The 26,874-nt window shown below is 39.0% G+C and overlaps 1 protein-coding gene across 1 annotated transcript; it reads left to right on the top strand.

The window, feature by feature from the left end:
• The first annotated feature begins 281 nt into the window (after positions 1–281).
• LOC128602412 (complement C3) lies at positions 282–25,444 on the top strand. Its single transcript, XM_053616187.1, has 41 exons — positions 282–387; positions 1,385–1,580; positions 2,557–2,725; positions 3,086–3,162; positions 3,394–3,482; positions 3,754–3,836; positions 3,925–4,012; positions 6,144–6,246; positions 6,880–7,000; positions 7,532–7,647; positions 7,941–8,087; positions 8,430–8,627; positions 8,851–9,042; positions 9,371–9,532; positions 9,762–9,891; positions 11,122–11,193; positions 11,289–11,480; positions 12,695–12,812; positions 12,904–12,995; positions 13,134–13,273; positions 13,684–13,890; positions 14,152–14,215; positions 14,356–14,442; positions 17,383–17,586; positions 18,324–18,399; positions 18,495–18,654; positions 18,772–18,867; positions 18,963–19,113; positions 19,191–19,354; positions 19,727–19,885; positions 20,601–20,660; positions 20,761–20,851; positions 20,972–21,020; positions 21,193–21,283; positions 21,413–21,502; positions 21,591–21,696; positions 21,781–21,876; positions 22,853–22,933; positions 23,152–23,235; positions 24,828–24,963; positions 25,118–25,444. The coding sequence occupies exons 1-41, from the start codon at positions 317–319 to the stop codon at positions 25,257–25,259; spliced, it is 4,950 nt and encodes a 1,649-aa protein (XP_053472162.1). The 5' UTR covers positions 282–316; the 3' UTR covers positions 25,260–25,444.
• Positions 25,445–26,874: the final 1,430 nt, after the last annotated feature.

Below are 26,874 nucleotides of genomic sequence, written 5' to 3'. Positions count from 1 at the left end.
TGTGTGTGTGTGTGTGTGTGTGTGTGTGTGTGTTTAAACTATTGCACAATATAATTTAGAGCATAAGCAGTGAGGAGTAAATGTCAGGAATGGTCTTATCTCTGAAGTTTGTTTTTTTCCATTCTGTTGAAACACCCCTGCACCCCGCTCCAGCACCGACTCCCCCTAATGCCGGTGTTTCATAATCCCAGTGAACAGGTGGAGAGGGAGAGGTCTGCTGTAGTTGGTGTGTTTGAGGTTCCTGTGTATAAAAGCTGCGGTACTTCTCGATAGCACACACACAGTTCCTCAGACTGAGCCAGGAGCAGCAGGCAGCATGCATGTGGACCTGGTGTGGCTGACGGCTACGCTTCTCTCCTTCCCCCTGCTCACACTATGTGACCCACTGTGAGTACACACACACGCACGCGCACACGCGCGCGCACACACACACACACACACACACACAGTAAATTAGCAGTGCAGCAACTGTTATTATTTTTTTCACATGTTTTGTATTTTCTACATTATTCCCACTTTATTAATTTTTTCCACATATAGTGCCTGTGATTGTATTTTTCACACGTGATCATATTGTTCACATGATGTCAGGTGTCTTTACGTGAGCACAGACCATAACATGTTGAAATGTACATTTGCATTCTTTTCACTCACATTTATCCCAAAATAATTTGATATTATTAAAGTATTTGCTTGTATTTCCTCACTTTGGATAAAAGCATCTGCTAAATGAATAAATGTAAATGTAAATGGTTCTAGTTGAAGGTAAAGTTTTTTTTAATTAAAGTGCACTGACAAAAAAAATCTGTTTTCTAAGTGCTAAGTGTAGATTTTGTAGCCCCCCTACACACACACACACACACACACACACACACACATTTTCTCCCCAGTTTAGTCACCTGCCAGTTCGCACCCATTAGCTACCTCTCCACCCCGATTATACTATAGCTACCAAATGGGGAGGGTTGACCTGTTGCTCGTGCTGTGTTACACATTCAGAGGAAAGCGCTATCCACCCTCTTCTGCATACATGAGCTCAGGAGCTAGTGTTGCTGTGATTGACAGGCAAGAGAACGTAGGCCCCTCCCACCCAGAGTTGCTCTGTCGATTCAGATGGCTGTATCATCATCAGAATTCAGACTCCCAATCTCCTGATGAAAGGGTGAACGCTCTGTTGCACCCTCTCAGGAGGTTTTATTAACGTTTACAGTGAAACAGCAACATCGGCTGATGTGAAGGAAATTGACCTGTGTAGAAATACAGCTTTTGCGTCTACTTTACGTTACGTTTTTTGTCGAGGAATATCTGTGAGACCTGAACGCGGATGGAATCACCCCAAATGGCACATTTTAATCTAAAAACGTTTTCCTCTTTGTCGTGACAGCAACGTCTTGCTGGCACCAAACCTGCTGCGGATTGGCACCCCTGAGAGAGTGTTTGTGGAGGCGCAGGATTATAGTGGAAATGACCTCCAAGTGAAGATCATCGTGAAGAACCACCCACAGGGAAATACAGAACTGACATCTGAATCTGTCATCCTCAATGCTGCTAACAACTTCCAGGCTGTTGTAAACATAGTGGTGGGTTCTCCGAGATTGCAGGACAAAACATACAGTATCCAAGCATGTCTGGGCATTTCAACAAACAAACAAACAAACAAACAAATAAATAAATAAATAAATAAATAAATAAGAGATGTTTTATTTTCCAGGAGTGGAAAATTGAATAGTGTAAAACATGAACTTAGCTGTATTTTAAACCAGGAGTTCACGAAGAGGTTCTTTTTTGCAGCCACTGACCCCTTTATCTTTTATTTTATTTTTATTTTACTTTTATTTTATTATGATATTTATTATCAAAATGAAATGCTATATTCACATTTAATTTCTAAACATAATCCAAATATTTAAATATTAGGCATATTGCTCGAATTTATACAATAATTATTTTATTTTTTGCAGGTATGAAGATTTTTTATTCCTGAACATTTCAGCCAATGTATTAGTTTTTATTTAGTTATTGAGTTTTGTATTTAAGTGTCATCTAACAGCAAACCAGTGACTACATTTCCCAACCTGCACTGCGCCTAAAAACAAGGCAGCCATGGACCGCAATTCCCAGAACACACAGTTTCATGAGTCTCTTTTATATGTGCTGTGATTGTGTGTGAGATTGGGAGCAGATGTGTGTGGCTAAAATGAAAGAATGTTCTGGGAATTGTGGTCCATGGTGGCCATGTTTGTAGGCCGCAGTGCAGGATGGGAAATGTAGTCACTGTTTTTTTGTGATATGACATTAACCCATTTAATTCAAGTAAGCATTCAGTTATGTATAAGAACTCGACCATAAATAACATAAATTATATTAATTACTAACAATATGAAACGTATAAATAATCGTATTGAATAAATAATCATTCATTTATCAAAAAAAGTAATTATATAAATGATTACCTTAATAATGAGATTTGGCGAATTCAGAGGCTGTGGAGTAACTGATTATATTTTTATAGTTAATGAACACTAAAATGAAGTGCATCGTTTTGCTGTGGTTCAGATTCCTGACAATAAGAACTTCTTTAGCGATGACCCACTGGAGAAGCAGTACGTGCTCCTGCAGGCTCAGTTTCCTTCAGGCTTGCTCGAGAAAGTGGCCCTGGTCTCCTTCCAGTCTGGTTACATATTCGTTCAGACAGACAAGAGCATCTACACACCTGGAACAGAAGGTACAACAGTCTGAACTCGCTGATGAAATATTACACAGACTGTCATGTGGCCAAAAATGAAAGCAGTGATGCAGAATGCAGTCCGAGAACATGAAATCAGAGGGAACCAACATAAAACAGAGATAGATAGATAGATAGATAGATAGATAGATAGATGATGGATGGATGGATGGATGGATAGATAGATAGATAGATAGATAGATAGAATTTTTGTTTAAATTTAAATACATTTCTATTAATTTATTTATGCATTTATCATGGTCAGTATTTTTTTTTTTAAATCATGTTCAGCATGGCTGCTGGAATTAATATTAATGAATTAAATGTGTAAACAAAGGAAATGAATGGTCTTTGTTCCAGTTCGTTACCGAACCTTCTCTCTGACTCCTGATCTGAAGCCCACTGACCAGACTGGAGGAATCTATGTAGAAATCCTAGTAAGTGCTCAAACATCTCAGCTGGGACTTTTTTCCCACTCAAGAGTTTCTAATCGTGAGCTAAAATAAAATCTCTTCTGATTTTCTGCTCCTCTTATCCATCCATTATGTATTTACTGAAAGAACGATGAAGAAATCTTCTTTTATTTTTGAGATATCGTTGGCATCTTGACCGATTTTAAAAGTCCACTTGTCCTGAATCACAAATGTTTTCCTTTTTTTCCCTCCAAGAATTCTCAAGGCATCACAATTAACAGGGAAACAATCTTTCCTAAGCAAGGGACCATAAAAGGGTCATACAGCATCCCCGAAATTGCCAAGTGAGTCCACTGCATTAATGTTTCTGACATGAACAGTCATTACATATTGTCATACTTAGAGAGACTATTAATGTGATCTATAAGTTTTAAATAGAAATTCTCTCTCTCTCTCTCTCTCTCTCTCACTCCCCCCCCACCTCTCTCTCTCTGAGTATCTCTCTCTCTCTCTCACTCCCCCCTCCTCTCTCTCTCTCTCTCTCTCTCTCTCTCTCTCTCTCTCTCTCTATCTCTCACTCTCTCTCTCTCTCTTGCTTTTTTTTTTTTTTTTAAGACCTGGAATATGGTCTGTAGTAACGCGGTATAAAAACACCCCACAGAAGAACTTCACTGCTGAATTTGAAGTTAAAGAATATGGTACAGATTATAATTAGACTAAAAAAACAACCCTATATTTTTGGTACTTCTACGTGTGTGTGGTAAAATGCTGCTTTTCACTTTGCAGTGCTACCGAGCTTTGAAGTAGCGTTAAAATCATCCAAGTCTTTTTTCTATGTGGATGATCCGGACCTTCGAGTGGACATAACTGCCAAGTAAGTAGAACGTAATCCATTACTATACATGAAAATAATTTCAAAAGTCCAGTTGTAGTGAGTGCCTAAAATAAATAAAGGAATAAACCACCCTGTTGCTGTTACAGTACAATACTGTGAGACCGAGTGGTGCGATGAAGCAGAGTTAATGTTACAGTTACCAGAAGTTGATTATTTTCTTCTTTAAAAAAAACATAGAAACAATAAGGTATTAGAACAAGCACAGTAAAATAAACCTGTGAAATACAGCTGCGCTACTGTCAGAGCTGCTGTTATAGAAAATGAATCAACATTGGTTTTTAATCCCACTTGTGCGGATTTTATATTTGTTTGTACCTGTCCAAAAAATAAACAAACTAATTGGATTCACCAGCACTGTGGAATAATGCCTATATGGATGTACAGTGAGGGAAAAAAGTATTTGATCCCCTGCTGATTTTGTATGTTTACCCACTGACAAAGAAATGATCAGTCTATAATTTTAATGGTAGATTTATTTGAACAGTGAGAGACAGAATAACAACAAAAAAATCCAGAAAAACGCACATCAAAAATGTTATAAATTGATTTGCATTTTAATGAGGGAAATAAGTATTTGACCCCTCTGCAAAAAATGACTTAGTACTTGGTTTAAAAACCATTGTTGGCAATCACAGAGGTCAGACGTTTCTTGTAGTTGGCCACCAGGTTTGCACACATCTCAGGAGGGATTTTGTCCCACTCCTCTTTGCAGATCTTCTCCAAATCATTAAGGTTTCAAGGCTGACGTTTGGCAACTCGAACCTTCAGCTCTCTCCACAGATTTTCTATGGGATTAAGGTCTGGAGACTGCCTAGGTCACTCCAGGACCTTAATGTGCTTCTTCTTGAGCCACTCCTTTGTTGCCTTGGCCATGTGTTTTGGGTCATTGTCATGCTGGAATATCCATCCACGACCCATTTTCAATGCCCTGTCTGAGGGAAGGAGGTTTTCACCCAAGATTTGACGGTACATGGCCCCGTCCATCGTCCCTTTGATGCGGTGAAGTTGTCCTGTCCCCTTAGCAGAAAAAAAACCCCAAAGCATAATGTTTCCACCTCCATGTTTGATGGTGGGGATGGTGTTCCAGGGGTCATAGGCAGCATTCCTCCTCCTCCAAACACGGCGAGTTGAGTTGATGCCAAAGAGCTCCATTTTGGTCTCATCTGACCTCAACGCTTTCACCCAGTTGTCCTCTGAATCATTCAGATGTTCACTGGCAAACTTCAGACGGGCATGTATATGTGTTTTCTTGAGCAGCGGACCTTGCGCGCGCTGCAGGATTTCAGTCCTTCACGGCGTAGTGTGTTACCAATTGTTTTCTTGGTGACTATGGTCCCAGCTGGCTTGAGATCATTGACAAGATCCTCCCGTGTAGTTCTGGACTGATTCCTCACTGTTCTCATGATCAATGCAACTCCACGAGGTGAGATCTTGCATGGAGCCCCAGGCCGAGGGAGATTGACAGTTCTTTTGTGCTTCTTCCATTTCCGAATAATCGCACCAACTGTTGTCCCCTTCTCACCAAGCTGCTTGGCAATGGTCTTGTAGCCCATTCCAGACTTGTGTAGGTCTACAATCTTGTCCCTGACATCCTTGGAGAGCTCTTTGGTCTTGGCCATGGTGGAGAGTTTGGAATATGACTGATTGATTGCTTCTGTGGACAGGTGTCTTTTATACAGGTAACAAACTGATATTAGGAGCACTCCCTGTAAGAGTGTGCTCCTAATCTCAGCTCGTTACCTGTATAAAAGACACCTGGGAGCCAGAAATCTTTCTGATTGAGAGGGGGTCAAATACTTTTTTCCCTCATTAAAATGCAAATTAATTTATAAAATTTTTGACATGCGTTTTTCTGGATTTTTTTGTTGTTATTCTGTCTCTCACTGTTCAAATACAACTACCATTAAAATTATAGACTGATCATTTCTTTGTCAGTGGGCAAACGTACAAAATCAGCAGGGGATCAAATACTTTTTTCCCTCACTGTATAATGCCTTAAATGGATTATATATTTATATATTTATTTTATTTTTATTATTATTATTATTTCTTTTTTACCTGGGCCTGCTATGTGTATGATGTAACGTTTGTGAATTATATGGTATTTAAGGTACCTGTTTGGAAGAGATGTGGATGGTGTTGCGTTTGTTGTGTTTGGAGTTAAGAAGGATGACTCTAAGCACCCCTTGCCTGCCTCTTTACAAAGGCAACCGGTAAGTTCCAGAGACTTCTGATGTTTCACATTATGACATCGGTAGGTAAATAATGACCTGACAGTTCCTCTGCCTCAGCTACTTCACTCCAGTTCATAATTGGACTTAACTTGAGATGTCCATACGACTCTGTCCATTAATCCTATTAACCAGGTTTTTTTGTTTGTTTGTTTTTGTTTTGTATAATGCCCACAATTTTTTTTAAATTAATTTGCTTGGTTCTATTTTCTATCAAAATGTAAACAAAATAGTAGCCTAGTTTAGACCACTGTGACTCTGTTACATTGTCTGTTTCGGTCCCGTGAGCTTCATATCTGACATAATTATATATTTTTTTAAACTCCTGCCTTTGCAACTTTTGTGTTGTGTCCTACAGGATCCCAGTTCTTATGTACACCTCTGGTATCAACCAGGTGCCCTGTGACCCTGTTGACAATCCTTATTTTTAAAAAATAAATAAATAAATAAATAATAATAATGAAAAAACAAAATCATAAAAAAACCCCTACAAATAGTGCACCAACTATTCATATCTGTATTTGTGTCTGCTTAAAACACATTATCTGTTCTTTCTGAATAATGTATTCATATTCAGTTACACTACTTATGTGTAGTATTTTATGCTGCATATAGATCAGGAAAGGAGAGGGACGTGCAGTGCTCACTAAAGAGATGATCCAGGATTCCTTCCCAAATATCGTTGACCTGGTCGGAGACTCTTTGTACATTTCAGTCAGTGTTTTAACTGAGACCGGTAAGACCCCAGCAGTGTGTGTGTTTGTGTGTGTGTGTGTGTGTGAGTGTGTGTGTTTGAGTGAGATCTACATTCACACATTACATAATCAGTCCATACATGATTTCACTGAGTCTTTTTGTGATTGTTGTTGCCAAAAACGCTTGATTTTGCTGCAGCTTTTTTTTCCAAGTTTGCGATGCAATTTGCTGAGATTTTTGTGCTTTTTTGTGGAATTTTGTGAAATTGCACTCGCACAAAACAATTTAGTCCTAATTTAGTGATGTTTGTTGGTAAATGAGACATTTTAGCTGTACTCATCTGAATCGAAGACGGCTTTGGCTGAATGCACATTGTGATGACATCACATGACGTGTCTTGGCCCAAATCTGTGGGAAATCGGTGTTCATTTTGAACAATTGCAAGCTCCTCCAAATACTGAAGAGTTTCCTTGATTTTTGCATTAATTTCTGTGATCACAAAATTGCGAAATCCTGGAGGGACTGCATAATGCCATCTTTCGGCTGTCATTTAACTTTAACGATATTTCAGGTAGCGAAATGGTTGAAGCAGAGAAAGGGGGCATTCAAATTGTGACATCACCCTACACCATCCAGTTCAAGAGAACCCCAAAATTCTTCCACCCTGGAATGTCTTTCGATGTCACGGTATAAAACATTTTCTTTCCCCATAACATATATACAGCATTTAACCATGCTCTCTTAAACATATATATCTTTACAGCTCCTTACAATGTTACAACTGGCTAAAAAAAAAAAAAAGTAATAATTTGCTGGAGCTCTAGATAATTAACATAAATGATTAGCATCGGTATGTTGCTCATGTTAAATTTCATAAATGTCCATGATCGAAAATTCAGTCCTTTTGAGTGATATGCAGCATTTTAATCTCATTAAAAAACAATTATTACACATTGTATGTCTGATCTGGATTTGAAAAGGTTTATGTGACTAATCCTGACCAGTCACCGGCTGAAAATGTGGAAGTGTTGGTCAAGCCCGGTGATGTGAGGGGTCGAACCAAGAGTAACGGCATGGCCAAGGTTATAGTGAACACCCAGGGAGAAGACAAGACTCTACAAATCACCGTAAGTCATGTAAAAGAGGGTTTAAGGACCTATTTGGTTTTGACAAATGTGAACATTTATAAATAAAATGAACTCCACAGCAATAGGAATTATAAGGAAGCATAATATTTACATCCAGTCCCAGCTTAAAATAAAATAACAGGCCAGTAGCTAAGATATTTTCCAGCTTCCTTATTACTCGACTAAACTGATCAATAAATAAATAAATGTTTGCTTTACTGTAGTGTTATTTGGACGGTGTTTTGGAAGCTGGTTGCTGGATCAAGAGGAATTTTTCAGCAGAGGGTACATTTTTAAAACCACTGAATGATACTAGAAATTTTCATTTTGTTGTATAACCAGGCAAGAACCACAGCCCCAGGCATACCAGATGAAAGACAAGCAGAAAACAAGATGACTGCCCAGGCTTACACCACCAAAGGAAACTCCAACAATTACCTACATATAAGCATCGACACTGCAGAACTGAAAATCAATGATCAGATAAACATCAATCTAAACTTCAAAAGTAGTGCCCAAACTCAAGATTTCACTTATCTGGTTGGTATCTCTTACATACACATTGTTTTAAATATCTTGGTGATACTGTGAGGTAGTTCTACTGGCTTGTGTATTACAGTAATAAGAATGCTAAGCCTATACCAAACCCTAAAACCTAACTTTAATAACTAAAGAAAATAATGTTTAAAATAAATAAATAAATAGATAGATAGATAGATAGATAGATAGATAAATAAAGCTCTGTTGCTTCTGTTTGTGTCAGATCCTTAGTAAAGGACAGATTGTGAGAGCGGAGAGGTTTAAGAGACAAGGGCAGTCACTAGTGACTCTGTCTCTACCCGTCACCAAGGACCTGGTTCCCTCATTTCGAGTGGTGGCATATTACCACATAGGATCTTCTGAGGTCGTGTCGGACTCGGTCTGGGTCGACGTGAAGGACACATGCATGGGAACGGTAGGCAATCTGCTACAGTCAGTTCAAGGTTCAAGGTTCTTTATTTGTCACATACATATTACATACATGTGATGTTTCCTTAGTTACTCGTCCCACAAGGACTAAGGATATACACACTTAATAAAAAGAGAATGTAGTAAAAATAATCAAATACAGTAGACTTAACAAAATATAATAGACTGTAGAATAAAAATGTAATGGACTGTAGGGAATATGATGTGACTAAATGGAATATAGCCCATTGGAGCTTCGTTTTGGCCGGTGGGCCAGCTAATGAATATTTAGTTTCTCTCTTTTCTTTTCTTTTTTCTAATCTTATGTAATGTAGCTCAAGCTGGATGTAAAGGAGAGTTTAAATGTCAAGAAGGTATTTGAGCCTGGTGATGAGTTTCATCTCATAGTTACTGGAGATCCAAGTGCCAAGGTTGGTCTGGTAGCAGTGGATAAGGCTGTCTTTGTCCTCAACAAGAACAGACTCACACAGACCAAGGTAAGAAATACCTGGCAGAGGTTTTTAATTCTCTGAGTACGTCTTGTATCTTTTAGTTTTATGTTCGGATTACTCAGGAATCAGTCAATGGCACAAGATGTGCAAAACAGTGTTGCACAGATTGGTGCTGGGACTCAGCTGATCTAATTTTCTCAGAGAAAATATACTGCACATATTTACAGTAACATTCTTTCTTTTGTGTAATATTCTTGTCTATTTCCCCCAATAGGTCTGGGACATCATTGAGAAGCATGATACTGGCTGTACAGCAGGCAGTGGTACAAATGATATGGGTGTTTTCTATGATGCAGGTCTGCTGTTTCAGTCTGATAAAGCAGGAGGTACCAATATAAGAACAGGTAAAGCAGACATTTTTAAAGTAATAAATAAAACACTGTTGTTGTAATGGATAAGTAATCATCAGCAAGTGGTGTGATGAAGCAGTTACTTTTACCACCACAAAGTTGATTATTTTGCTACAAGCCTGTCTCTAAGTGTTTCTTTCTGCTTATACCACAGCGATTTCCCAACTATTCTAATTATTCCATTTATTAAAGAACCACCTAGTATACTTTTTATCCATTTGCAGTTACAATTATTGTTGTGGAACATCTGTGAAACATGTTAGATCCTGTTATCACCTGTGTTATAGCAGCTGCAAACAGTTGTTCCCTCAACAGCATCTCTTTATTCTATTGAAGAATAAAACAAACAAACAAACAAAACACAACATAGCTTGCCGTGTTACAAAGAAACCGCAAACTCCTCTGTCCTGAAGACGATCCTGGTCCAGCTTTACCTCTGACTGTTAAACGCTCAATGTTAAATACCTCCTCAATGAAAAATTCACCCATATGTGGTATCAAACCATATGTGGTTCTTCCCCAATCTGTTGACACAATGTTCCAAGTGAATTGTATAGAATGTCTTTGTATGCTGTAGCATTACAATTTCCCTTCACTATGAGGCCCAAAATTGTTCCAGCATGGCAATGCCCCTGTAAACAAAGCGAGCTCCATGAAAACATGGTGTGTTAAGGTCAGAGTGGAAGAACTCGAGTGTCCTGCACAGAGAAATGACCTCAACCCCACTGAACATAATGCTCTTGTGGTAATCTGAGAGATCACAAATTCCCACAGCCATGTTTCTAAATCTGGTAGAAAGCCTTCCCAGAAGAGTGATGGTTATTATAACAGCAAAGGGGGGATAATTCTGGAAAGGGATGCTCAAAAATGCACATATGGTGTGATGGTCGGGGGTCCACGAATCTTTGGCCATATAGTGTATGTTTTAAAATTATATCTGGCAAGCCCCTGTGAATGAGTTTTTATTACATACACAATAATGCATTAGAACAAGCACGTTAATGCAAACCTTTTGATTCGCAACTGCACTACACTCAGAGCTGCTGTTAAGGAAAATTAATTAACACCTTCTCAACAGTCAGAGAATCATCCAGAATTCAACAATACTGTTATATAACTGATATTAACATATTAAAGATGTACAGAAAAGTTACGGGGAAAAACTGTAGGGTAAGACTTCAGATAAAAGCTATATACTGTAAGAATTTTCCTTTTTTTTAATAGATCCTGCGTGTCCCGCCCCACCAAAGAGAAAACGGAGAGCTGTGACTCTACTACAGATCACCCAAACACTGAGTAAGAAGCTGGACTTTTTATTCACCAATTTGTATAATTGTTAATTTAGCCACAAATTTCTCATGAAGATCTTCAATTATAACCTTTTTCTTAAGTTGGTAAATATACCGGCGAACAGAAGAAATGCTGTGGTGACGGACTGAGGCCGAACCGGTTGGGCTACTCATGTGATCGGAGAGCTACATACATTTTGGATGGTTCCGAGTGTGTCCAGGCCTTCCTGGACTGCTGTACAGAGATCCAAAAACACAGGGATAACCAGGAAGAATTGTTGCATCTGGCTCGCAGTAAGAACCCATTTTGTGCTTTATTTTTGTTTGAATTGTGAAAGGTTTTAAAAAAAAAAAAATATATATATATATATATATATATATATATATATATATATATATATATATATATATATTAAAAACTGTATTTCAAATTTAACTAAATGTGAGCTTTACAAAAAACTGATCATTGCAATGTTGTTTTTTTGAAGCCACTTAATTCAAACGATTGCTTCATTAATGGTAAATGGCGCACTTATATAGAGCTTTTATCCAAAGCGCTATACACTGTGTCTCATTCACCCATTCACACATACACACACACACATACCAATGGTAGCAGAGCTGTAAGGCAGTAACTTGCAAGGCGTTAACTTGCCATCGGGACCAACTTGGGGTTCTTGCCCAAGGACACTTCGGTATGTGGAATCATGTGGGCTGGGAATCGAACCTCCAACCCTACGATTAGAGGACAACCCGCTCTACCACCTGATCCACAGCCACCCCATTAACTAACTTCCTTGTCCAGTTCCATGTTTTGCTTGGATAAATGTGGTCGCTAACATGGTTGTCCAGTACTTTAATACAGAGTCAAAGAAGACAGAGACATAGTGTAGCCATAGTCCTTATTACATCTGTGCCTGTAAGAAAATCATCTTATTTGGTCAACTGCATGGAAAATAAACATTATAAATGGTTACACCTGTTCGCACAAACTTTTTACATAGCTTTACCTTTATTTATTTATTTATTTGTTTATTTTATTTCCACAGTGTTTACACACACAGAGAAAATAATAATAAATATAGCTTAAAGGGGTGATCTGTGGGGTCCAAGCATCCTTTGTAATTATGTGGTGTATGGACCCCTATAAACCTTTAAGTTACCATTAAGTGTGGCAGAAAAAAAACTTGTCTCTAAAGACAAATTATCATAATAATAATGATAATAATAAAAATAACAATAATTTTACTATTAATAATAATAATAATTATATATATATATATATATATATATATATATATATATATATATATATATATATATATATATATAATTTACTTTACTTAAGTTGGCTGCAAAATGAGGGGAAAGACTTTCATGCAACAGTGCCATGCTTGCTTCACTGCTCCACAAATATTGCAAATATATCGATATTTTAAGCCTACCAAGTTGACATGTGAATGTTTGCCACTAGTCCAAGGCATGATTAGAAATATAATTGTGTCCAGGTGAAGATGATGATGATGACTACATAAGTTCTGATGAAATTGTTACCCGAACACAGTTCCCTGAGAGCTGGCTGTGGGACGACATAGACTTGCCAGCCTGTGCAGGAAACTTACCATGGTAAATGCAATAATCCAATATTTCTGTTAGTATATCATTCTGGAGGTTAACGGTAGTACTGATCTGATCTGCTTTTTCCTTTTTACTCTAGTGATTCAACAAGCCTCACATTGAGCACAAACTATCTAAAAGACTCTATTACTACTTGGCAAGTCCTAGCCATCAGTCTGTCTAAGACCCATGGTCAGTGCCACATCTGCTTCGCATATCTAAAATATCCTGATGTAAACAGTGATATGTCTAAAAATCCAAAATAAACACCTGCAAGGACAGGCATATGATAGAAAAATTATTAAAACACACATTTCTCTTTCCATATAGGAATCTGTGTGGCTGATCCCTATGAAATAACAGTGGCAAAAGACTTCTTCATAGATCTCAAGTTGCCTTACTCGGCAGTACGCAATGAACAACTAGAAATCAAGGCTATTCTTTATAACTTCTCCAATAAGAAACAGAAGGTATTTTTTTCTAGCATTTGCAATTCTACATTAAACTTATGGTTCAGTTCACAACAACAGTGTGGTGGTATGCAGGTCCTCTTGTTTCTTCCTACCTCACAATAACATGCCCAGCAGGTTGATTGGCTATGCTAAATTGCATTCATATGTTCACAGTGCATTGTGATGGATTAGCATCATATTCAGGGTCTAGTTCTGCTCATGCCCCCAGTGCACCTGAGACAGACTCTGGATCCACTGCCACCCTGACCGGCTGAAACCGTTTACTGAAGACATACGAATGAAATGTTTCAGTTCAGCCACTTAGTCCACTTCACTACTCACACTCATGCCTGCTTCACAATAGGTTACCGTAATCCCTGCTTTGTCCTGATGCTGAGGACATCTGTCTGACTTCCTGTGCCCACCAGGTACGTGTGGAATTCTTTGAGACGGAGCATGTTTGCAGCGCAGCCAGCAAAAAGAGCAAATACCGTCTCACAGTTAACATTGACCCCAAGTCCACAAGAGCCATCCCATATGTGATTATTCCCATGGAAATAGGGCTCCACGATATAGAGGTGCAGGCTGCAACTGCAACACTTCATGATGGAGTAAGGAAAAAACTGAAGGTTGTGGTGAGTATCAGCAGATTATATATACATTTTTTTCCCATACAGCATTAGTAAAAACCCTTAACAGGATGTGGGTTGCATTTTAAAGAATTATATGTAGCTGAAAAAAACAAACAAAGGAATGCATGAACATTCTTATAGATGTTGTGCAAGTCTTCACAAACATTTGTTAACATACCGTGTTAAATGAAATGAAATGCAATGCTTAGATTAAGATAAGGTCCATAAACATAAGATCTGAAATATTTTTTTGTACTTGCTCAGTCTGAAGGTGTCCTAACTGAACTCCCAGAACAAAATTTGGAACTAAATCCTTCTCGAGTACCTGGTGAGATTTTCTGTGTTTTATACCTACAAAAGAAAAAAACATTTATTCTGCACATACAGGTTTTCCATTTTTAGGTGCATAAATAAGTTTCTATTTCATTCTATTTCCCTTGTTCTTTCTGTGTTTTTTTTAAATAAAAGGTGGTGTTCAATTTCTGCATTTGATGACTGATGTACCAAATGGACAAGTTCCAAACACTCCTGCACAAACTTACATCACTGTGGCTGGTAAGAAGAAACACAACATATCAATATAAGCCAGTATGGACCAATACAGGTCCAGGAGAGTAGTACTGGAGGTTCGGTAGACCATGCTGACTACTTGAAAAAATGTTAGTTGGATGGACTTTAAAATCAGGCTGAAGTCACTGATCAGCATTCTCGTGTAAATGTCTTTCTTGTCCAGATGTATCAGGGCCAGGTAAAGAGCAGAGGATACATTAGTACCTTTGTTAGACTGGTTGGGGCAATGTGCATGCTAGAAAGGAATTCAGAACTTTGTGTGTGTGGTTAATTATTAGTCTTCTAAAGCACTAGCAACAGACAATGGAATGAGTGGACAATGTGCCTAAAAAGCTTGCCATGAAACTGGACCATTATGGGGGTCGACCAGGGGCTCTTCAAAAGTGCAGATGATTCCCGTTTTGGTAATGGTACAGTTTCATCATGACAAACGTGATCATATGATCAGCACACGAATATATTAATTGAGTCATACTCTTCTTTTTTTTGTAATACCAACTTAAGTGTGTGTACTGCCACCTATTGTGCAAGTAGACTAGTTATGTTTGACAATTTGTCTTTAATTTATTTATTCATTTTCATATTGTTCATTTACATGTGATTCATTTACATGTGATTCATTTATGTATGATTCATTTACATGTGATTCATTTTCATGAGATTCATATTCATGAGATTCATATTCAAGTGATTTCATTTTCATGTGATTCATTTGCGTATGATTCATTTACATGTGATTCATTTACTAATTTGCTTCTCTTTAAGACTGTGGTATTACAAAGGTCTTACCAGATTATTACTTGCTACACTGTATGAGATAACCCTAGTAAAATTGCCTGAATTCTATAATATAATTTGTTCACCATTTTAGGTTTAAATCCTCTAAAAACAGATTCGCAATTAAATAACATTACATCCTTCAAAGCATTGGCATGTTCTGCTTACTCTCACAATCCTCCAAACACCCACACACCCAAAGTCTCCATAAACAAATGAGACAGCAGTGTATCTTACAAAAACCGAACGTTGTCCACAATGTGAAAACAACTCGGAGAGTAAGCTGAACTAACCAACAAAATTACCAAGTCTGATAAACAGTCTGCACACAATAATAAATGTAATGTCCTTACCTTTTAAAGACTTGTAACAAATAATATAAAAGTGTAGCACGTAAAGCCCAGGAGATAACACTAATAAAATTAAATACACAGAAACTCTAACCCGGTCAGAGCATCGAAACAGAGAAGCACATTAATACTGAAGTACATTTTAAGAGGAGTAAGTCCACAAAATCTAGGTGGAGTAATGCAACGACAATATCTTCAATAAAAATCCAAATTCTGTAGAGCTGGAAGGCCGAGTGCAAAAAATAAAAATAATAGAAGAGCGAAAAAGACTCCGCTGTGTAGGTGATGCAGTTCACCCCAATATCAAGAGTTTAACATAGTTTCCTGCTTACTCCGCTGAAATAAAGTCCTTCTGAACACCGTTATATGTAATGCAAAGCCGATCTGGGTGAAGTATTCCATAGCGAGCGCCCTCAATACCACGAAGTTGACGCCGAACCTCGTTAAATGCAGCCCGGGCCCGGACTGTCTTGGCTATGTAGTCAGGGAAAACGGAGATGGTCAAATCCCTCACTTTAATCCGTTGGAGCTCTCTCGCACGGCGTAAAATATCAACACAGTCACTGTGATAGTGGAATCCGCACACAATAGCTCATGGTCATTCACCAGGCTTGGGCTTCGGCTGAAGGGTTCGGTGGGACCGGTCCAAAACCGGCTCCTTCTCCAGACCAAACGTTTCTTTTAACAAGGCCGCTACAGCAGCAGTTGTACAGGTGTCAGCGCCCTCTGGAACTCCCACTATCCTAACGTTATTGCGCCGTGACCCCGACTCCAAATCCTCACATTTATTCTCTAATTGAGTCACAGTCGCAGTGAGTGACTCGATAGTAGTCTTCATATGAACTATGTCATTGGTGCAACCGGAGAGCGCGTGCTCCATTTCCCCAACAGTACCTTTCAGTGTTGACATGGTAGCCTCGGTAACGACTTTATCACTCGCCAGCTGTGCCTTCACGGCCTGCAGGTCAAGCTGGATAGTAGACAGTGCACCCCCGAGAGTCTCCTGGAGCTTCTGGAGCTCCTTTTTAAAAATATCGGCGATGTCCTTCCTCAGTAAAGCCAGAAACTCAAGCCTGAGTGCGGTGAAGTCAGGGTCACCGCTCGGCAATGTGGATTCAGGGGGAGAAGGAGGCTCGCTCGCGGCGCGCACACTGGGCCTCAGTCGTGTCTGAATGCTACCACGGGTTTTCGTGTTCTTTCCACACATTTTAACTTACCACAAAGTTAAAATTGCAAACAAGGAAACAGAGTAGAATAAGTCAAAATATAATGTATGACCGAAAAGAGCAAATTAATTACAATTTTAATCGAAATCAGCAGGAGTCTCCAACTTCACGTCCTACTCCATCGAATTCCGAATTCATGTTTGACAATTTAAAAAATCCTATCAAATGTAATCCTTGAGACGACACCTGGTCTGGCCCATCAGATTTTTATTTATTTATTTTTTAAAAATTTTTCTTTTTTGGGGGGGCTGTGTCGTCCCTGAGATACACCCCCCAACCCCCCACCTAAAGAAAAAACTACTAATTATAAAACAATGGTAGAAAGAGGGGGTCAAGTGATAGGTTCTCCAAATCTCAATTCTCTTCTCCTTTCTCCCGTTTCCACCTGTTCTCACCAAACACTCATAGTCCAACACCCATGATCATTTTGTAACTGTATCCTTTTGTATTTTACCTTCTTTCCTTGTAAGGCCATTGGTAGACAGTTTAATACATAATAATGTTAACCACAACAGTGATTACCTGCTTATCCACCTTAACAACCATCTTACTATTCATATATTTACCTGCAGGTCAGGAGGTGAGTCAGACAATCGAGCAAGCCATAAGTGGAAACTTCATGGGGAAACTAATCGTACAGCCCCATGGCTGTGGCGAGCAAACCATGATCTATATGACATTGCCTGTTATTGCCACACACTACTTGGATAACACCAAGCAGTGGGAAGGAGTTGGCGTGCAACGACGTAGTGAGGCTATCCAGCACATACAGACAGGTGAGAAAACACTATACAGCAAACACTTCCCAAACACTATACGGCAAATTTCTAAGGTTTATATAGGTTTATATAAGGTTTAGTAAGGACACAAATGTGACAGATAAAAAGTATAACACACAGTAACACGCCATTTTGCTCATGAAGCATTTCTCTTTATCTGTCATATTTCACGAGTTATCCTATGGTGTAAAGTTTCACCAGAGCTGCAAACAACCAGAGCAGCAAGCTGAAAAAAAATCTCGGAGACAAGCTGGAGGCTTTTCTTATGAAATTGCCTTCCCTGAATTAAAGAGCTGTATAGACCTCGTCCCTTCCTCTTCCTCTCTTCCTCTTCCTCCTCCAGTCCAGCTCTGCTTAGCAAAATTTGTCTCAGAAATATTTCTCCTGTCTTTTTTTTAATTGCACAATTCTCTCTGGTACAGTACGTGCCCTAACAGGACAATGAGTTGACCATAAGCTATAGAAAATTACATCCTGGACCTGTGAGGCATTAATGCTACCTGCTGAGCCACTGGACCATGCTAGAAGATAGGGGTCTAGCTTTATTTTATTGGGTAGATAGTGTTTAAGAGTGTGCCCAGAGTGTGTCAGTATTGTCTGGATCCACAGCTTAGATCTACTAAAGTGTTGGTGCCTTTAGTTTAAGAGTTTTTTGAGGTGCTTTTAATAAAATGGTTGAAAGTTTGGAACTGGTAAGACTAAGAAAATGATCCTTCTTTCTCTCCCTCTCTTAGGATATGCACGAGAACTTACATTCCGTAAACCTGATGGTTCTTACGCTGCATGGCTAGCTAGACCTAGCAGCACATGGTAAGAGACCAATCCAATTTTGCGTACTTTATCAATTTTGACACATCATTCAATCCTAGGTCATATTTTGACCACTTGCCTTCTCTGTGGTAAAGGTTGACAGCATATGTGGTCAAAGTCTTTTCTCTGGCCAGTGACCTCATTAGCATAGATGAAAATGTTCTCTGCGGTTCCATCAAGTGGTTGATTCTAAATGCACAGATGCCAGACGGCGAGTTTAAAGAAAGTGCTCCAGTGCTTTCAGGCTCGATGGTTGTAAGTTGAGCTTAGATTTATTTTCCATCTGACGTTAGTGACATCTAAAATTAACCTCAAATCTACTATTTCTGTGAAGTCTGGTTTACCTCTAAAGACTTTTCTGTGCGATTCCAGGGTGGTGTACGAGGTAATGATGCTGACGCCTCTCTGACAGCGTTCGTCCTGATTGCCCTGCAAGAAGCAAACCATCTTTGTGGCAAATTAGTCGGAGTATGTCAACTTATATCTGCATATGTAATAGGTGAAAATGATCAAACATGTACCCCAGCTTTTGTATAATTCTGCTCTTTCTTTCTGTCATTTAGAGTCTTCCAGAGTCTTCCAAGAAAGCCATTGCATATTTGGAACGTAGGCTCCCCTCTTTGACCAATCAGTATGCAGTTGCTATAACTTCCTATGCCTTGGCCAATGCTGGCAATTTTAACAGAGATCGCCTGCTGCAGTTCTCCTCTGAAGGTCAGGATCGCTTAAATTCAAATGAATTCAACCCTCTAGGAAGCGCTTTTTCATTTCTTTGTATATCTTGTGCACAGACGGTGCATACTGGCAAGTTTCTGGAGGACATCACTTCTCCCTGGAGGCAACAGCATATGCTGTGCTGGCTCTAGTAAAAGCAAAGGAGTTTGATGCAGCAGGAAAAGCTGTTAATTGGCTCAATAGGCAGAGTAGTCCATATGGGGGTCATGGCACCACCCAGGTAGGTTTTCTGTTTTTCTTTCCTTTATTAATTTGACTGAACATGCTGGACAGCTGGCTTATTTGGTTTGTTTGCTTAAAATCGAAGGCGTCTTTGAAGTAATACTCTATATTTTCTGTCTGGATCTGTAACATTACTGGGGTTATGCATGTCACCTTCGATGTAGAAGAAAGTGAAAGTAACGATTTAATTTTCAAAATTCGGTCCAGTGTATAAACATTGTTGTTTTTTGTTTTTTTTAAAAGAATTGATTTTACTAACATCCTTTGGTCATTATAAATGTAAATCAAATTCTTTCAGTTAAAAAGAGTTGACAAAGTTAATTCAATCTGAGATTGTACTGAAGTATCTCTGCTTTTACATGACACCTAGGCAACCATCATTGTGTTCCAAGCAGTGGCTGAGTACTATAAGCAAGTAAGGGCTGGTCAGAATGCAGACTTGGATGTGGAAGTGAGCGTGAGTGGACGAACACGTGCCATCAGATGGACTTTCACCAGGAACAATGCACATCTCACACGTTCAGACAAGGTTATTTTCCGTCCAAAGAAAACTAGTTCTATTGTTTTACTGTTCTAAAATATATTCTTAAAAAGCATTTCATAAGCATGGTGCTCACAATAAAGTCCAAAACAAGCAATTCTATCTAGCTAACTGTCTAATGTTAGCATGCTAAAGTAAAGACTAGCTCTTGCTAAAGGATGAAGGTTTTGCTCTCAGATACTCTGTGATATGACTGTGATGTGCATGTTGAACAAACAGTCATAAAAATTTGATAATACAGAAACCTTGGTAACGCAGTGGATATAAAGTCTACACACCCTGGTTAAAATGGCAGGTTTTTTGTGATGTAAAAAAGAAAAATAGAAACTAAGTTAAAACACGTGCGAATCATTTTCACCTTTATTGTGAAATTGCAACATATAAAAATTAAGTGACAAACATGAAAGCTGAGTATTGGAAGTTTTTATTTTTTCCCCCTAAAACATTTCTCGTTAAGTGTGTGCGCCCTTTTAATACTGGGACTGTGACAGTGTTCAGAATGAGCCAAAAACATTCAAACTCATGTTAAACTAGTGTACACCTGCCATCAATTAAAGTGACTGATTACCCCCAAATAAAGTCCGGTTCTTCCAGTAGGATTTTCCTGACATCTTCTTGGTAACATCCAACTGGAAAAGCCATGGACCACAAAGAGCTTATAAAGCAGATACGGGATCTCATTGTTGAAAAATATCTTTTACAGGTTCAGCTGAAGCAAGAGTTTAATATTACTGCTAAGGGAACTGGTGCTGGAGTTCTCAAAGTGAGTATTCATGGAAATACAAACTACAAAGGGACTACAACGTCCTTTGTTTTTGTATTTGTATTTATTCCAAAAAAAAAGAATTCCTCTTTTTTTATAGGTAGTGACACTTTATTATGCTAGACCCATAGAAAAGAAGAGCGACTGCACAAAGTATGATCTTAAAGTTGAATTGAAAAGAGAACGATTGGGTGAGGGTTACCGCATGTTTAATCCCTGCTTTCGACTCATTTCCATCAACTATTTTTGTTATTGAGATATTTTAAATATCCCTGCTATAATGTTTGTCTGCTCTAATATTTATCTCTCAGTATCGTATCCAGATGCCCTAGAAAGTTACGAGGTCATCATTGACGTTCTGTGAGTATTATTTCAAAACAAAGGGCATGTAGATCTATGCAATTATTAGCTTATTTTTCATTTTGATTCTTAATTCAGTTCTGTTATGAAGAAATTCAAACGTATTAATATTAAACAGTTAATTGCAGATTTTCAGAATGAACCTTTCTTCCTTTTTAATACGTCGATCCAGCTTTAAGGATCTGAACCGAGATGCCACTATGACCATTCTGGATATCGGCTTGCTGACAGGATTTGTGGTGGATGAAAAAGATCTTACGGATGTAAGCTGAAATCTGCCAGATACTTACAGATAGTTCTGGCCTTGTGAGAATAATTTCTGTACAATAAGCATTAGAAATATTTTCACAGAAGGCAGTGTCTGACAATGTTTTTACACTTTTTAATATCAGCTAACCAGTGGGAGGGACAAATACATACAGAAGTTTGAGATGGACAAGCAGCTTTCAGAACGAGGCTCCCTCATTATTTACATAGATAAGGTACATTTAACAGGTTTTTTTTTAATATTTGAAGTATTAAAATGGTGGTTAACACTGCTCTGTTGAAGCTGATTTGCTTTCTTGTCAGGTATCGCACACCGTGCCAGACAGGATTGCTTTCAGAGTGCACAAGATAACCAGTGTAGCTTTGCTTCAACCTGCGGCTGTCAGTGTGTACGAGTATTACTCTCCAGGTAAACGGTGTGCGCACACCCATACACATACACCCACACACCCAACCACACCCACACCCACATGAACCCTTGTGATCTTTGTAGGGGAACGTTGTGTGAAGTTCTACCATCCTGTAAAGAAAGATGGAGCCCTGAACAGATTGTGCAGTGACCAGCAGGATCTGTGCCAGTGTGCTGAAGGTACACGTGTTTACAGCTGACGAATACAATCAATAAAATCTAATGGAGTCTGTAATAATATATCTGGAATTCTGGAGAAATTATTAAACTTTTATTAAATTATTAATTATATATATATATATATATATATATATATATATATATATATATATATATATATATATATATATATATATATATAAAATATAGTAGGGAAACTAGCCAGCAGTGGGTGGAGCACAGACACACGGGAGGCGGTTTTAGTGTTGTCGAGTAGGATCTTTATTCAGGATTCTGGAGGGTGTGAGTGAATGCGAGTGTGTGCATGTGTGCTTGCGTGTGGGTGTGAAATCGTGTGGTGAGGGGTTCAGTTATCTGCGGGGTTCCTGGAGTCACGTCGGGGCTTTCCTGAGCGACGGGGGTTCCTCTCGGCCGTCAGGCAACGCCGCGTTTGCAGCCAGGGGGCGGAGTCTTCGCTCGGGTATGAATCGTCTGGAAGAAAAAAAACACACACAACGCCGATTAGTAACAACACACGCAATGCGATAGCACTGATAACAGACATGAAGCCACACGCACATGTACTGTGAGAGGGCTCTCTCTTTTCGAGCAGAACAGCGGCCTTTTATACTCTCCCCATCTACTGGATGGCGGAATTCTCCCGTGCCGTGCGCCATTCATCGGCCGAGGGTGTGTCGGCGGTTCCGCCCCGCTGCCAAGTGCTCTCCGGCTGTCCGAAACATTGGTGGTGCTGAAGCGGGGCTGTCTCTTCAGCACCACCGTGGCAGTGGTGGGATTTAGTTTCTTGTGCAGCGGCTGTCGGTCTGTCGTGACAGTGTATATATATATATATATATATATATATATATATATATATATATATATTAAATTTGATCTGATTCCAGTATCTAAATGCACATATTATACAAGAGAAAAAGGTGTGCTTTTTTTACATATTTGTGTGTAAGAGAGAAATGTTCTATATTTCCTGAAACAGAAAACTGCAGTATTCAGAAGAAACAGAAAATTAATGAGCAAGACCGGGAGAAAAAAGCTTGTGAAGCCGACATGGATTACGGTGAACACTGAACTACATATATACCAGATTCAGACACAAACAAACATGCTGCCGGCACACATTCCTCACTCATGTAGTGCTATAATCTATAATCTATATAATGATGTATTATATATATATATATATATATATATATATATATATATATATATATATATATATATATATATATATATATATATAAACAATGCTGCTGTTTTAATGCATGTATTTTGCAGTTTATAAAGTCAAAGTATTGGGAGTGGACCATAACCCAAACACGGATTTCTATGAAATGAAGATTGAAGAGGTCCTGAAAGAAGGTATGTTTTACTATTAATCTGAATGACAACACTTCACAGTAAATGTAATCTTAAATATCGCTTCACTCACAATAAGTATGTATTAAACCAAGGTCGGGGTTCTGCTTGCTTTTAATGATGTGTATACGATACACAGTGCAATGAGAGGCTGGTGTTGGAACGACATGATCCAGCTGATGTATAGTATGAGATACCAGGAACTACCTTGTTTCACAGACATTCCACAACATTGGGCCTCATTTCTAAAATGTTTTAGTGAAGTTGTGTGTAAGTGTTTGCATAAAGTCAAACAAATGTTTGGAACTGCTGAATTTATTCGTACTTGCGTGTGCATGTTAGGTGTGTACCGATACACTCCGTGTCATCATTTGATTTGATTCACAATTCTGGCTTCATGATTTTTATTCACTTCACTTATTTAGAATATTACAGTCCGAACAAAATTTGAATGAAGACAAATTAATAATAAAAAAAAAAATTATTCTAACCTGGGAAACATATTGAGCTCCGTGGCAGAAATAGAGCTCCAAAGTTGGCTAAAATGTCCGCTTTACTCGTCCCTTGTCGTTGTTTGAAAGCTTCTGAAGAATTCTTTTAAACCGTTATAACAGGGTCCTTGAACCATATAACGTATAATGCATGTTGGTTCTTGCAAACCAGAGCTATCAGGCTATCAGACTTCATAAATGCAGATCTCGTAGGCTCTCCACAAAAGAACGCGATTACGTGACCAGTGTGCTCTCTGTATATTTTAACTCTATGGGTTGTGCAGATTGGGGCCTCTGGCATTCAAACAGTGCAAATGCATTCCATACCTAATCAGTAGAATGCTGATTTCCACAATGTGAACTGCACATTTCCACGATGCACATCATCACATTTTTGCCGCCTAGTGTATGCTGCAGAACGACAATTACCGATTAATCACCAAGCAGGAAGAACTGCGATAACTGATTGATTTTATTTTGTGAAACAGGTTGTGAGAGAGTGTGGGTGTGCATGTGTGTGGACGTGGGGGTGTGAGGTGAAGTGTTTCGTCGCGGCGGGGTTGCCTAGGGTGTGCTGGGGGTTTCCCGAGTAACGGGGATCCCGTCTTACCGTCAGGAGAAGCCGCGAGTGTGGTCAGAGGGCGGTATGGCTGTAAAACACACAACAACAGTTATCACAGATACCTTGAGAGCCTCCTCTCCCTTGCGAGCGGAGTATCGACCCTTTTATACTCTCCCGTTGCCTGCTGGATGGTGGAATTTTCCCATGCCGTCCGCCATTCAGCAGCCGTGTATGTGTCGGTGGCCCCGCCCCGTTGCCACACGCTCTCCGGCTGTCCAAAACATTGATAGCGCTGAAGCGGAGCTGTAGCTTCAGCACCACAGCGACAGTCATGGGAGGAGCGATCTTGGTTTCTTGTGCGTCGCACAATATGTATATATGTGTGTGTGTAAATTTGGACAAACATTTTTAATCCTTTATAATATTGAGGGGTTTTTTTGTTTGTTTATTTTAATTGTCTGTCTATGTCTACGTCCAAGTGAAGTTCCGGGAAGATTAAGTGTTACCAGACAAATTCATGTGTTTGGGGGTTTACTCTACAGGTTCTGATCCAGATGTACGTGAAAAAGTGAGGAGCTTCATGGGTCATGCTAACTGCAGAGAGTCTTTTGGATTCGAGGAAGGCAAGAGCTACCTCATCATGGGCCGAAGTGTTGACCTACCGAGGATAGACGAAAAGTATGTTAACTCATCAGCTAATGAACAAAGTCGTCATGGGCTGAATTTGGTGTATAGAAGAGAGAAAACACAAATCCCTGTAGTTTTCAGACATGCATTTTAATGACGTTATCTGTGTGATCAGACCCTCATTTGTATCGTTTGTTGTTGTCAGGCTGCAGTACATCTTGGGTGAGCAGACGTGGATTGAATACTGGCCCACAAGGGAGGAAGGTCAAACTTCTGCATACAAAGACAAATACATCGGCATCAGTGGACTGGCTCAAACCCTCACTGACTTTGGATGCACTACATAAAATGGATTTCCGTTTTGTTTTGTTTTTTTATATATCTTTCCAAGATTATTTTCTATTGCTGTGATGGTGAATTTACTATCGTCACTCACCTCAGCAACTATCCATCCTAACATTCATCCTATAATGTAAAAGCTTTCTGTGATTATCTAAAAGGAGAACATTGAATAAACAGTTGTGTAACGTAACCTCTTCTAGTTTGGTCTGGTTTGTAACCTTTGCCACAATGTGCTTTCCGTATTTGTTTGCTCACAGTCACTATTAAAATAACAGTCATGCTCATACTACACAAATTTAACAAAGTAAAATAAGTCAAAATAATGATGCATGGTGTTCATTATATTAATTAATTTAAGCACACGTACACTGATCAGCCATGACATTAAAGCCACCTGCCTAATATTGTGTAGGGGACAGAGAGAGGTTTAGTTTGTATGGTCCATATCACTAATTGGTTTTGACAGGTCTAGGTCAAAGGTTATCAGCAGTTATATTTATCTTGGCAGGTCAAAGGTCATCGATTATAATTATCCTGAGAGTTTTATAGCAAAGATAATATTACATACATTCTGCACATATGGTCTGCGCTTAGATCGATCAATCATAATTATGTTGAGAGATGTACACCAAAGATAATATTACATATGGTGTACACTTATGCCATTATCTTAACAGTTGTCGTTAAAGGTCATTAGCAACCGTCGTTATCTTAACAGATGTCATTTTCTTAACAGTTGAAGGTTAAAAATGGATTATATAAGACACACACACACACACACACACACACACACACACACACACAGGAAAGTATTCACAGCGCTTCACTTTTTCCCACATTTTGTTATGTTACAGCTTTATTCCAAAATGGATTAAATTCAGTATTTTCCTCAAAATTATACAAACAATACCCTATAATGACAACATGAAAGTAGTTTGTTTGAAATCTTTGCAAATTTATTAAAAATAAAAAACAAAAAAGCACATTTACATAAGTATTCACAGTCTTTGCCGTGACATTCAAAATTGAGCTAAGGTGCATCCTGTTTCCACTGATCATCCTTGAGATGTTTCTACAACTTGATTGGAGTCCACCTGTGGTAAATTCAGTTGATTAGACATGATTTGGAAAGGCACACACCTGTCTATATAAGGTCCCACAGTTAACAATGCATGTCAGAGCACAAACCAAGCCATGAAGTCCAAGGAATTGTCTGGAGACCTCCGAGACAGGATTGTATCGAGGCACAGATCTGGGGAAGGGTACAGAAACATTTGTGCAGCACTGAAGGTCCCAATGAGCTTCTGAGGATCATACCCGTTCGTGGATATGCGCGTCACCTGATGTTGATGAGTCCTTGGGAGATGGTGCAGAATCGGGAATGGAGGATGAGATGCCACACCACCCAACCAGTGGCTCTGATCAGCCGACACCTGAAAGATACCAACTGGATCCTGCCCATGATAACGAGAACAAAGGAGAGAGAGAGAGAGAGAGAGAGACTTGCCTGTGAGATCTGCCCAGTTCCAACGTGCTCTCCAACCCCCACGAGACTTATGCAGAGTTTGACACCTTAATCAGTGTTCCTGAATTAGATGAGACGGGGCAACATAACAGCAT

The sequence above is a fragment of the Ictalurus furcatus genome, chromosome 26 (genome assembly GCF_023375685.1).
Source record: "Ictalurus furcatus strain D&B chromosome 26, Billie_1.0, whole genome shotgun sequence".
Lineage (NCBI taxonomy): Eukaryota > Metazoa > Chordata > Actinopteri > Siluriformes > Ictaluridae > Ictalurus > Ictalurus furcatus.
The sequence above is the reverse complement of the archived record's forward strand: the minus strand, read 5'-3'. Positions and strand labels throughout refer to the sequence as shown.

What these genes read in the sequence shown, in the direction of transcription:
- LOC128602412 (XM_053616187.1), top strand. Translation starts at nt 317, where the DNA reads ATGCATGTGGACCTGGTGTGGCTGACGGCTACGCTTCTCTCCTTCCCC. An exon ending in GCTAGACCTAGCAGCACATG is followed by an intron (nt 18,400 to 18,494) that starts GTAAGAGACCAA and finishes TCTGTGGTAAAG; the next exon opens with GTTGACAGCATATGTGGTCA. An exon ending in TGCTTTCAGGCTCGATGGTT is followed by an intron (nt 18,655 to 18,771) that starts GTAAGTTGAGCT and finishes GTGCGATTCCAG; the next exon opens with GGTGGTGTACGAGGTAATGA.